Source organism: Leucopleurus acutus (assembly GCF_964270905.1).
Source record: "Leucopleurus acutus genome assembly, chromosome: X".
NCBI classification, from domain to species: Eukaryota; Metazoa; Chordata; class Mammalia; order Artiodactyla; family Delphinidae; genus Leucopleurus; species Leucopleurus acutus.
The window spans coordinates 116963812-116977756 of NC_139148.1; the positions used below are offsets into that span (position 1 = coordinate 116963812).

Here is a 13945-nt window from a genome sequence, read left to right on the forward strand (position 1 = left end):
TCATCCTTGCTCCAACCTCCAGACCTAGGCAACCATTGATGTGCCTTCCATCACCATAGTTTCGCATTTTCTACAAATTTCATATTAAGGAATTATACAGAGTAGCTGGTGTCTTTCATTGCATATGTTTGAGATTCATCCCTGTTGTAACACGTATCAATAGTTTGTTCTTATTTGGGATCAGTGGCCAGTCTGAACTCATGACAGTTTAGTGCTACTATGTAGGAAAATCAACTCTCCCAAGTTATTCCAATCCTACGGTCAAGGTGAGAGTGGAATGATCAAAATGCATTTAATATGCAATTTCCAATTTGCAAGAGTCACCATTTTTATCTGGGACGATTCCCACTGCAGATAATAGATCATGAAAGGGTTTCATGTTGCTAACTAAATAGCCACAGAATGATAATACTTATGTCTCATAAAAAAGTAAAATTAATAACCAATAAACTGGATTTTAAAAATAATACTGTTCTTTTTTGAATTGCTGACTAGTAGTCCACGGTATGGATAAGTCACATTATGTTTACCCTATTGCTAACTGATGGACATTTAGGATGTTTCCAGTTGTTTTTTTTGGTTTTTTTTTTTTTTGCGGTACGCGGGCCTCTCATTGCTGTGGCCTCTCCCGTTGCGGAGCACAGGCTCCAGACGCGCCGGCTCAGCGGCCATGGCTCACGGGCCCAGCCGCTCCGCGGCATGTGGGATCTTCCCGGACCGGGGCACGAACCCGTGTCCCCTGCATCGGCAGGCGGACTCTCAACCACTGCGCCACCAGGGAGGCCCTCCAGTTTGTTTTGATAAATGATGCGTCCATGCACATTTGCATTCAAGTCTTTGTGTGGACATATGTTTTCATTTACTTGGGTAGATACCTAGGAATGGAATTGTGTGGCCTTTATTGACTTAGAGTCCCTTAATAGGGATTACGCTGCAGGAAGCTGAAAGTAAGCCCCGTGAAAACAGAACACGTGATTAAGGGTATGTGAGAGAATGTTAGGAAAAGGGAGGTTACTGAGAGGTAGAAATGCACTAAGAGATAAATTTATCTACTTCATAATTTGTACCTCAATATTTAGGAAGCCTAAACATTTTATCTGATGCAAAACTGCCTCCATCTATTATAATTGGAGACTCATTGACCACAGCATACAATATTAGGCATGTGTGGGTGGACAAGTACAGTGGTCAGGGCATGAAAGGCACCGAAATCTGAACAGCATACATGGTTGTTCACTTTTTCGGAGCCATCAGTAATTATGACAAGAATTTGCTTTAACGAAAAATTCCACTTAAAGATTCGAGTGGAATTTCTACTCCTTGTAGAGCCTACCATTACATAATTTGTATTTTTTTTAACCTGGTCTCTGCAGAGACCATTCTGAATAGTAGTCTCCTCTTGAAATATGGAACTATACCAATAAGGTTTTGGAGCAAGAAATTATGAGGGAGAACAGAGAACTCTGTGATGACAGGAATCACTATTACATAGATCTAAATACACCCACAAGTCAAACTTGTCCTCTTAAAATTGATCTAACCCAGTTAATTAATAACAAAGAAATCCATCCTATTTCCCAGCACAAGAACATTAAGAAAAAAAAAAAAAAGGAACCTGTATTGTTGGAGACTTATAGATTGGGAATTCTCGTTATTCATTTTTCAGCTCTCAAATATGCAGACAGAATTTGACCTTGAGTCATAGGCCAAAAGTTTAACCACTTCGTTTTTCTCCCATTGGAAAGATCACCTCAAGCACCCTGAGTCATTTGAGCGCAGGTACCCGATGGTTCAGTAGATGTGGCTTACCCGGGACTGAGATTCATACGGAGGATTTTTGAAGTATCCATCACATCACAGAATTCCTTTTTCTTTAATGAAGACCTACAGAAATCTCTCTTCGACCTCAATATCAGGAAAAACCATGCTTCTCCTGAACAACTGGACTGTTTTCATTTTTATCCTATGTAAGTGGGAACCTGTTAGAAATGAAAATGCTCAGGTTCCACCCCAGACCTATCAAGTTAGAAACTCTGGATGTGAGACCCAACAATCTGTGTTTTGTTAAGCCTTCCTGGTGATTCTGACTCAAGCTGAAATTTGACAACATTAACTGAATTGGACTGAAACCAGGAAGACCAACTTTAGAAAATTGGTAATTTATTTGTTCAATGTCTAATACTTCCTTTTGAGTTAAAAGGTTACATTAAGGTTGTATTACAATTGCTTAATCTACAACCAAGTAGTTGGTTTTGAAAATCTAGGATGATAATATTGACCAATTATGTACTAAAAACAAACAAAAAGGGATTTCATCATCTTGTATAGGCTAAGTGCCCTGCAACTTGAACTACAGACGATTAACTAGACACGATTATGCTTTGTGCGTGAATTACAGGGTAAACGAAGTAGATATTAAAGCAGATGAACTTAAATTATCTATCACGATTTACTTGTTAGCCTGGAAATCTCTTGTTCTTTAGTTAATAAAACACACAGAAAACCTAAGTCCACGATGCCAAATGAGCAAATATGGCTCATTGTCAGGAACTGACTGTTTTTTAGCTCTTGCTGCTTTCAGAGTCCAGAGGGAACCTGCTTCCATCTCAGCTCTGCTATGGAATGCTTTGTGTGACCTCATATGAGATAACTGTCCCCCTCTGAACCTCATTTTTGCCTCTGAAAAAACTGAGGATTTGATTTCATCATCTTTAAGTTCACTTCCATCTTTGATCTGCTGGGATTCTGGAATTCTAGAGATCCCCAAACACCAACAGCACCCGGGACATCACTGCTCTCTCCTGACCTCTCCTGACCAGAGGGCAGAGGAAGGAGGGAAAGCACACATGTGGTTGCAGCCTGAGGCAAGCGTGCCTGAGATCTTCCGAGTTCAGATCATTTTAAAAATCGCCCGCCAGGGTTTGTTTCTTACTAAACAATGCTGTGTGGCCATCAGCCGAGGTGTGAATTGGGGAATACTGCTTGCTCTTTGCTAAATGTTACACAGGAATCCCAGAGAGATTTTATCACTAGCTTTGTGAGAACAAGATGTGAACGGTATAGAGAGTCGTTTTCTGTAGAGCCGATCTTAAAGAGGCAGCCCAGTGTGTGAAATTACGTAAGGGTATATACTTCAAAGCTAAGGGGTTTGGGTTTATCCAAGCATTCCCCTTCCTCTTTCCCATCAAAAACAGTTATTTCACTGGGTAATTCAAGACCTGGAGATAATTTCATAAGGAGTGGAGGATAGGTGTGGTTTAGGTTGTTCAAATTAACCAGATAATTGATTCAATTCATCCAATTCACTCTCCCTGTAGAATTTATTGCACCTATTATCGTCAGTAGAAAAAGCTATCTTTGCGCCTCCTGTTCATTGGCCAGCCAAATACTTTGCTGTCTTTCATGCCACTTCCCAGACTAATTCTGATCTGGATATAATTATAAGCACCTTACTACAAAAAGTTTCTCCTAGCTGAGAGATTATCCTTTGAATTTGATCATTTCAGAGAATATTCCTTAGCAGGTAATATTATCCAATGCCTTTAGACTGCTGGCCTCCCACCCTGCATATACACGCAGAAATCACATACTTACATTTTCTGTGTCAAGGGGCATTTCTTGCTGGTACTATTGCTGGTACTAAGGGAATTGCCTTAATTTTCTGCTTCCTTCGGTTGATGTAAACATTATCTCCATGTCCATCACCTCTGGAGTAGCCCGTGGCATTCCCTCACTTGAAAAGAATGATTTTCATTCTTACAAGTCCTTTTGCGTCAGGACCTCGAGCTGGGTTCTGCATTATTTTGTTTTGGAACAAGGCAGGTTCCTTTTAACCACTTCTAAAGGGAGAAACCCTAAATGGCATTTACAAAAATATATGGCATTAAAACAGACGGTCAAACGGTAAAAGGGTGTTTTATTAGGACATTTAGAGACAAAGTAACTGGTGGTTTGCCTGGATTTTGCATCTCTTAAAGGTTGCTTTGATACTGTGCAGCAGAGCCCTGGTAATACGCAGGGTTGGGAATTACCATGTGTCAGAGCTGGGTGATAAGCCCAGGTCACCTGAATTATTCCTCCTCGGAAGTGACATCAGCCCTATCAAAATGTGAATGATTTGTTGCCTCAGCACCTCTCTGATATTAAATCTAGAGGAGTGGATTCAAGTTTGTGCTTCAGGGGACACACATACTTATTTACCCTGTAAAAGAGAGTGCACTAGACCACCTTCTGATTGCAGAGAAATGGATGAAAATTGACAAAATCTATACAGATCTTCGTGGTTAGACATGGAAACAGAGTGATTCTAATAAACAATAAGTATTGTTTAATAACATCTAGGTAGTCCATAAGATTCCCTAACAGGGAAGAACAAGCAACTGCAGAGCATTTCCCAAACCCCCCTCCTTCTGTCATGGAAACGCCGGTAAAAGTCCTCCACCTCCCACACTCCAGTGCCAGATCGGTAAGCATTTAGCCAAGCATGCTGGGAGACAAAGAACAACCGAAGGAAAGGAGTATCTGGGTGTCTTGGATTTGCTTTCCATTCTGCTCTGTTGCTCTACCATCTCGTAACTAGACGTAGGCATTGGACGTGACAATCAACTACATTTGAACTGAGCAGAAGAAATATTAAAGGCATAGGCTTCAGAAGAAATGTCTCAAAGGCAGCCTCAGTCACCTAATCAGACTTTAATTTCAACCACAAATGAAACAGAATCATCAAGCCCTGTCGTTCCTAATGATACCACAAATAAAGGAAGGACCGGTGACAACTCTCCAGGAATAGAAGCATTGTGTGCCATCTATATCACTTATGCTGTGATCATTTCAGTGGGCATACTTGGAAATGCTATTCTCATCAAAGTCTTTTTCAAGACCAAATCCATGCAAACAGTTCCCAATATTTTCATCACCAGCCTGGCTTTTGGAGATCTTTTACTTCTGCTAACTTGTGTGCCAGTCGATGCAACCCACTACCTTGCAGAAGGATGGCTGTTCGGAAGAATTGGATGTAAGGTGCTCTCTTTCATCCGGCTCACTTCTGTTGGTGTATCAGTGTTCACGTTAACAATTCTCAGTGCTGACAGGTGGGTTTCTTTTCTCAGTTATATTTGCCAGGATGTGAAATTAGGCGAAAAGAAAGGAAAGCTTGTACGGAGCGTTCACTGGCTACTATTCTGCTTTTCTCACACTCTGTAACCTGGATGTAAGATTGAAAAATCGGGGGGCATTTTAAATAAAAGTCGGTGTAAGAATGTTAAAATTCCTGTGTTAGCATCGGACGAGAGATTGAAATTGTGTGCTTCAGGGATCATTTAATTTCTTTGAAGTGTAATTGTTTGTTTGAAAGAATACTGAACGGTGTTTTCCCCCTCGGTTTATTAAGGCAAATTATTCCAGGTGTAAAAGAAAAACAATCCTTTCTTTATACATTAGTGCAGCCTAGTGGTGCAATATTGTCAACATTAAAACATCAACATAGGTGTGAAATTGACCACATACACATTACTGTCTACTGGAAGAATGGTAAAAAGATACATGCATCTAATTTATTTGAAATGCATCAAATTAATTAATGGCAAGAAAACGGTGAGGCTCTCAGCTTCCTGGTAACTCAGTGTAATGTCATCACTTAATTGTATTTGTTTATTTCTATAGGCGTTCAATGACATTCTCATTTCCAGACATAAATTAATCCCGGCTGATTTTTAGAGCTCTATGGATGGAGCGTGTGAGAACCTCTGGCAGCCAGGGTGTTTGGGCTCTGTTAGGATATGTTCAGTCTACGTACTGGGTCTTTCTGTGCCTATTGTAGAATGATAACTGTGAAAGCATGAAGAAAAATTAAGGCTCCAAATGTTAAAAGTGATGCTTTAAAAAGCCTGCAAGAAGCCTGTAAGTAATCAATGCCTGGCAGTACCAGAAGGAAAAGCTTCTTCGGATTCTGGAATCTGAGAGGAGGAAAAGCTTTCCCTGTGTCTTTTATGGAATTTTGCTTTGACTGGTTTTATATTCTGTTTGAGGGCAGATTTACTTAAAGGCTGTAGATTTTAAGGTGGATTTGTCAGAATAAGGAGGCATCTTTTCATGGGTACAGGGTTTCCGATTTCACCCTTGCCTTGCCCTAAATCTACCTACAGATTGGGTCGGCTTGGGCACGAAATTAGCACTTATGAACAGGGAAGAAATTAACCCTCTCCTCTTTCCTGCATAAACTCATGGAATTCTTTTCTAGGAAGGTTGATGACTGCTCTCTCACAAGGAAAGGAGAATTAGGTTTAACATCAGTCACTTACATAAAAAGGAAGTCTTTTAGAACACAAGGTAATGCACAGGTAATGAATTACTCTCCATCACACACAAAATCGTGCCGAAAAATATTTATTTGCCCTAAGTAGAAGGTCTACAAGAAAATTATAAAAATTGCAAATCTGGAATATCTCATAACAGTGAATAAAGGAAAAAGTGATTAGCATCAATATAAAATACTGGGATGTATTATGCATATTTGAAATCATAACCAATTCCAGTTGGTTAATGTTGACTTGGTTATATACATATGGTATAAGAAGGTAGAACTGGATGACCACGGAGATCACTTCTAACTTTAAGATTCTGTAATTTTGATATTGATTTTTCCCTTTGCTATGATTATGTGTTTCTAGATACAAGGCAGTTGTGAAGCCGTTGGAGCGTCAGCCCCCCAATGCCATCCTGAAGACCTGTGCCAAAGCTGGCTGCATCTGGATCGTGTCTATGGTCATTGCTCTACCAGAGGCTATATTTTCAAATGTATATACTTTTCGAGATCCCCACAAAAATATGACCTTTGAATCGTGTGCCTCTTATCCTGTTTCTGAGAGGCTCCTGCAGGAGATACATTCTCTGCTGTGCTTCTTAGTGTTCTACATTATTCCACTTTCGATTATCTCTGTCTATTACTCTTTGATTGCTAGGACTCTTTACAAAAGCACCTTGAACATACCTACTGAGGAACAAAGCCATGCCCGCAAGCAGGTATGTATTAATCAGGACTCACACATGAATTTAGAAGGGAAATGCCTCCTTTTGCACCCCTGAGCAATAAATACTTTAGCAGTATCATATTTTTGTTATGGTCATGGGCTGTGGAGTCTGTCAGACCCAAGATTTAATTCCATACCAGCTGAGCAATCTTGAGTAAGTTACTTAACATCTCTGAGCCTCACTTTCCTCATGTATAAAATGAAAATGAGGTCTGGATGATATATATGAAACGCTTAGCATAGTTCCTGCTGCATAGTAAACATTCAATAAGTGGTAGGACTACTATTATTAGAAAGGGAGCAGCTCAAGTTTGGGATCAAAAATCACCCCACAGGATAGTGAGAAACATCACACAAGGTGAGACTATAAAGTGAAGCATCTTTTGTTTAGAAAAACACAGGATGGTAGAACTGGCAAGAAGCCATAACATTATTCAATGCAAACCACTTACACACAGATCAGCAGACTGGGCGGAGGGGTTGTCTCGAGGGATGCAGTGCCAATGGCAAGAGAACACAGTGATTCACAGAAGCTTGATTAAGACCATTGCAAGACCCAGGTGTGCTCTCCTCTCATAAATATGAACAGAATAAAAAGAATATTGGCAAAACATCGTTCCATTTGATTAAAAAAACCCAACAGGATTTCTATCTTTCTTGGGTGGGAGGAGATGATTCCATTTACCTCTTAACCAGTATGTGCAGAGCTCAGCGCCTTTTTTTGGAGCTAGTACATTCAGTTGCTTCAACAGTGGTGGTCAGGAGGCTAAAGTTGCGTTTTAATGCCCATGTGAACAGTTATCTTTGCTCTATCTGTGACTACAGGCAATGTTTTCACTTAATCTGGTTCATTTCTCTTATTAAGAGGTGCAGGTAGGATTATTTTCATACATGAAGGGTGGCACATTGATTTTTATTCCTTTGACTATATAGTTAGAATTCCTATATGTTAACAACAATTTTGGGTACCAATTTAGCAACTTTCATAAACCCCAGAAGACTATTCTAACCTAGTCAGCCTCTGCTGGTGCAGTGAAAGCAGGTTTGTATAGCATCTATTTCTTAATTAAATTAAATTTTCGATAATTCCACAACACTGCTTGAGATAATTAGAGACACCCTAGAGTATCTCAAAACCAGGGATGGGAGTCTCTAAATTAGAGCTAATCAGAGACCAAGATCACGGGTTACCATGTCAATTAACTTGCTGTATTCTCTAGCCACGGGCTGACTTCCTTTACCTGCACGTTCAAAGGGACACCAGCCTGTTAACTGTAAATTTCTATGTAAATCTAGAGAATAGCTTTTTTAAATCTCTGCCAGCTAAATGTTTTTGATTGGGTTTTCGGTTGTTTTTGTTTTTTGTTGTTGTTTTGTTTTGTTTGGGTTTTTGTTTTGTTTTGTTTTCTTGCTTGTTTTTGCCATTTTTCTTCCCCCTATAGATTGAATCCCGAAAGCGAATTGCCAAAACGGTGCTGGTGCTGGTGGCTCTGTTTGCTCTCTGCTGGTTGCCGAATCACCTCCTGTACCTCTACCGCTCATTCACTTCTCAAACCTACGTGGACCCCTCTGCCATTCACTTCATTGTCACCATTTTCTCTCGGGTTCTGGCTTTCAGCAATTCTTGTGTAAACCCCTTTGCTCTTTACTGGCTGAGCAAGACGTTCCAGCAGCATTTTAAAGCTCAGTTATTCTGTTGCAAGGCAGAGCTGCCTGACCCTCCTGCTGCCGATACCCCTCTTGACAACCTGGCCGTGATGGGAAGGGTCCGGGGTGCTGCAAGCACTCAGGTGTCTGAAATTAGTGTGTCCGTGTTTGCTGGCTGTACTGTGAAGAAGGAAGATGACAGAGCCTAGCTTTTCAATTAAAAATAGTATTTCTCCTCCCAGCGTGTGTATTCGACTCTGAGCTGTGTGTAGGTGTATGGTGTCAGGATTTTTGTTGCTTGAGAATTGTGCTGAAATCTTAGGAGGGAAGGATCAGACAAACCATGATTTTCTTCAATCTACAAGCATTAACGAACATTATTGGGCTTTCTAAATAAAATGGAGCCCCACTAGGCATAGAAAGACATATCTGCGTATGTCAGTGGGTCCTATGAGAGGTTGAATAGGAGGTGAAGTGAAATAAACAAGATGACACTTAAAAATCTAGTATGTTAGACGCAAGAGGGAAGAGACACGGGAACATATGTATATGTATAACTGATTCACTTTGTTATAAAGCAGAAACTAACACACCATTGTAAAGCAATCATACCCCAATAAAGATGTTAAAAAAAATTAGGCCTATGAATAAAGAACTCCCCTAAAAAAAAAAATCTAATATGTTTCCATCACATCTCTGATGCTTATAATTTCACATATACTCCTGTGATTTGCATAAGACTGTGTTTATTATGCGATGTAAATCTACAGATTATACTTTGCATATGAAAAGGGGCTCAAAGAGAGGTAAAACATCTCTTCTGCAGTTTTCTTAAAAAACAAAGTCCTAAAAAAAACCTTCCCAGGGTTTGTTTTTGACTGCCCTTTTCCTTTAATCTCTATTCCATTAGAACTAAAGCTATGCAATGACAACGTCTTGGGGTCAGTGAGCATAAAGTACCGATTAAGGATCGGGGGCAAGGTGTTTGCCTTACTAGGTCAGCACTTACTGACTTAAGGTAGTTCTGGAGTTACAACTCCCATTGATTGATAATTGGGCAAAGTTATCTTTCACACATATTGTGAAGAACTTGCCTTCTTCATAGGCAGAATAAGTGGCCATGTTTATGGTGTCATTTGAGGGCTCCAAAGAAGGACCTCTGTCAAAAAACCTGTGAGCCTGCCAGTGTCTGAAATCCTTCCTTGAAGGAAATTCATTTCTTTCTGGTAAGCAGTGCCCTCTTTCTAAAAAATGCAGAAGTACCACATGAGATCCCTAACACCTGGGTGTGCAGTTATTGTCAGATCATCTTCCTGCTTGACTACCTTAAACCTGATGTGTGCCTAAATCCTGTAAGAGTATGACCTAATTAATCTCTGCCCTTGGAAATCAGAGGATTTTCTATCCTCTGCTCCTACTTGCTAACGCTATAAGCTTGCTAATAAATATTATTTCAAACAACTGTTGTCAATAGACGTGTCAGATTTAGATTTATGGTTTCAGAAAATGTTTTCTTGGGGGCAAACTAAAGCATATGTTTGGCACTATCGATAGTTAAATTTGAATTTTCAAAAACTTGATTTTGGGGTGTGCTTTTGGTAGTTTTGAGCTTTCTTTAAATGCCTTGTGTAATTGTGAACTTTTGCTTAAAGATGTGGCTTGAAAAGGGGATATATATTAACACTAGACTTTACATTTAAGTAAAATTGGCTTACTTAAAGTGGGGGGGGGGTGTTAGAATTGTATTAGTATTGCTTTGGGTTGGATGTTGTAACAAGGGGAGAAAAATAAATATGAAATAAAGTTTTAAATGACTGTGTAACTTTATATTCTAAAAACAATACTTCTGACAGAATATCACTGAGAACCTATTTTAACTCCAAAATGTATTTTCAAGTGCCAAACTCCAAAATATTTTACTATTTTCCTTACTCCGGGTAAAAATTACATCCTTATTCTCCTAAGCATAACATTTTAGAAATAACTTGATAAAAGTACCAGATTACAAAAGCTAAGCGATCTTTTTTTTTTTTTTTTTTTGCTGTTCGCGGGCCTGTCACCGCTGTGGCCTCTCCCGCTGCGGAGCACAGGCTCCGGACGCGCAGGCCCAGCGGCCACGGCCCACGGGCCCACGGGCCCAGCCGCTCTGTGGCATGTGGTATCCTCCCGGACCGGGGCACGAACCCGCGTCCCCTGCATCGGCAGGTGGACTCTCAACCACTGCGCCACCAGGGAAGCCCCTAAGCGAGCTTTTTAGCAGTTGACAAAACTAGAGCTCCAAGAAGTTTGATTTTCTTCATTCTCAGTAATCCCTGGGTGACTTAGGGATCTGATATAAAATAAATCCCTGAATGGCTTTATAGTGCATCAGCTTCCCATCCAGAATTAGGGAATTGGGATTAAAATTCATGGCTTTGCTTTGATTTTTTTTGGAGTGGGCGGTCTTTTTTTTCACAGATTATCCTTGTCAGAGCTAAACTTACAAGTAGGCCCCAATATCCACAATTTTTCTCACACTGACTATTGTGTGCAGAAATGTTACTACATTTCACTTCTTTGGAGAGGGTCCTAAATGGGGGCATGGGGGAACACATGAAAAACAAATTTTGTATACTTCTCAATTTTGCTCAGGGCCTGCCTTGACCCAAGACTTAGAATAATGGACCATAATAATATAATATGCTACAAAGCAGGAAAACAAAGTCACAAACTTAGGTAAGTCTTTGTCATTGAAGTTGATAGTATTACAAAACATTTAATACTGGTATACCTACTGACAATAGCAAATTTGGGTTTAAAGAATTTCTGCAGTTATTACCATCTTAAGTCAGGGATCCATCAATTTTTTTTGTCAAAAGGAGTTACTTTTATTTCCACTAAGTCTTGAGATTACAGGAAGTGGGGACAGGAAAATTCCCGAACAGAGTGAGCCTGAATGGGCCATTAAAAAAAATCTACTTTGGTATAGTTCAGTAGTTTTCCAGAAAGACTTCCTAGGCCAGGTAGATGACTTCTCTGTCCAGACAGTCTCTGCTTTTGTAGGTTAATGAATTTTTATCCACTAAGAAGTCGGTGGCCTATTAGGCCAGGAGTACAGCACAGATCACCCCTCACAGAGAAGAACGAAGATGATGATCAGGGAGAAGCCGGCTGTCTGGGTTTTGTCTTCCTGGGTCCAGCAGCCCCTTGTGCAGCCCATCCATATTCCATTCCTGGAGTTTCAGGAGCTACCCCCATCCTTATAATAACAAAGGACCCCCCTTTTTGCTTGTTAACTTGAGTGTTTCTTGCAAAAAATCTTGGAAATAAGAACAGGTTATAGGGACTTCCCTGGTGGCGCAGTGGTTAGGAATCCACCTGGCAATGCAGGGGACACGGGTTCGAGCCCTGATCCCGGAAGAGCCCACATGCCGCAGAGCAACTAAGCCTGTGCGCCACAACTACTGAAGCTGGTGCCCCTAGAGCCCGTGCTCTGCAACAAGAGAAGCCACCGCAATGAGAAGCCCGCGCACCGCAACGAAGAGTAGCCCCCGCTTGACGCAACTAGAGAAAGCCCGCTCACAGCAACGAAGACCCAACACAGCCAAAGATAAATAAATAAAATAAATTTATATATAAAAAAAGAACAGGTTATAAAGAGATACTTCCAGATTACCTCAGTTCCTAGGGATTTAATTCTAGGAATCCGCAAGGAAATAAGAACAGGAACCAGGCCTCATAGAGACAAAAGTATTGCTTAAAAAAAAAGAAAAAAACTGGGAATTCCCTGGCGGTCCAGTAGTTAAGGACTCCACACTTCCACTGCAGGGGGCACGGGTTTGATTCCTGGTCGGGGAAGTAAGAGCCTGCATGCCGTGGGGCACAGCCAAAAAAATTAAATTAAATTAAATTAAAATAAAAAACACAAAACTGTCAGGGCCAGTGGCCAAGTAGAATGCCATTGTAGGTACAAGCATGCTTAGGTCCCAACTCCACTGCTCCACTATTACGGTGACTCAATGACCCTCTGTCACTGCCTCAGCTTCTCCTCTCACCCCTGAAGAACTTCTCCACACAAGGCCTCTGTTCTGCTTACTACCTTCCCTGTGTGGGCCTCCCTGCTTCTGGGTTACTCTGACCATGTCCCTGTCTGTTCCATACTCAACCCTCTTTCTGGGAGAGGCTTATTGGCTCAGTGAATCAAATTCAGTCTAGAATGCGGGGCTACCCTACCAGGTCACCTCACAGGCCTCTGGGTAGCCCATGACTGGGTCATATGGGAAGTAACCTTTTTGGCCACCTGCTAAGAGGGGCCTGTGGAGAGAGCAGGCACTCAGTGTTACGTGCAGCAGGGCTGCGTAGCATATTATCACCTATGCTGTGAACTCACTCAGGAATGAAATGGGAGCCCAATGAACACATTGCTGAAAACAGCTGTACACTATTTTTGAATCCTGGAAGAAATATTTAGCAATGCTTAAATGAGCCTAATAAAACTCATGTTATCTATATTATAAAAATGCACGCAAGTCCTATTGCGTGCATGTTTTTTTCTAAGAGAGCAAAAAACGACGTTAGTGGGGGCAGTAAAGGTGGCGTGCACACTGGACGTTAAAAGTTTTAGGTTTGGAGCTTGAGCACGTCTGAATCACGGAGTACAAGGGGCAGGCAATTGCTGCCCTTCCTTTCCAGAGACATCTCCAGCCTGAGGAAGGTACCGGAGAGATAAAGGAGGGAGCAGAGGCTTGCAAAGAAGGTTGGTCCTTCCACCCATCGTTCGTTCATTCATTCATTCACTCACCACACACGCACTAGACACCAGACCCTGTACTAGGAACTCGGGCTAACCAGAGCCAGCGCCTCTCCTAGTGAAATCGTAACGAAACAAACCAAAGACTCGTTTCCTACGCGGAGGAGGAGCCTCCGGGCGAAGGAGGGGCGCCTTTCTCTCGCACTGAAACCTGTCCCGCCCGCCCTGTCCACTCCCCCAAGATGGCGGCCGCCCCGACGCCTACTCCGGAGCCGGCCGAGGGGGAACCTTCCCACGCCTTCGGCTACCGCCTCGTCCCGGCCCCTCCCGGCCCACCGGGGACCCAGCGGAGTCAAACGGCCCCGAGGCGCCTCGCCAGGAAGTCCCAGCTGGGCATCACCGCCCGGCAGCAGAACTGACCCCCGAGCCCCGCCCCCGAGCCCCGCCCCCCGAGCCCCACGCCGCCTGCCCGCGTCGGCGCCTGTTGACGCCACTGGGGGCGTGTCTGCGGGACCCGCGACGTCGCGACGCGTCAACAATG

The 13945-nt window shown here is 42.0% G+C and overlaps 1 protein-coding gene across 1 annotated transcript; it reads left to right on the top strand.

Annotated features, from left to right (window-relative positions):
* Positions 1–4656: 4656 nt before the first annotated feature.
* On the top strand, positions 4657–8884 carry BRS3 (bombesin receptor subtype 3; the record flags this gene model as incomplete). Its single annotated transcript, XM_082864414.1, has 3 exons — positions 4657–5090; positions 6669–7020; positions 8471–8884. The coding sequence occupies 3 exons, from the start codon at positions 4657–4659 to the stop codon at positions 8882–8884; spliced, it is 1200 nt and encodes a 399-aa protein (XP_082720540.1).
* Positions 8885–13945: the final 5061 nt, after the last annotated feature.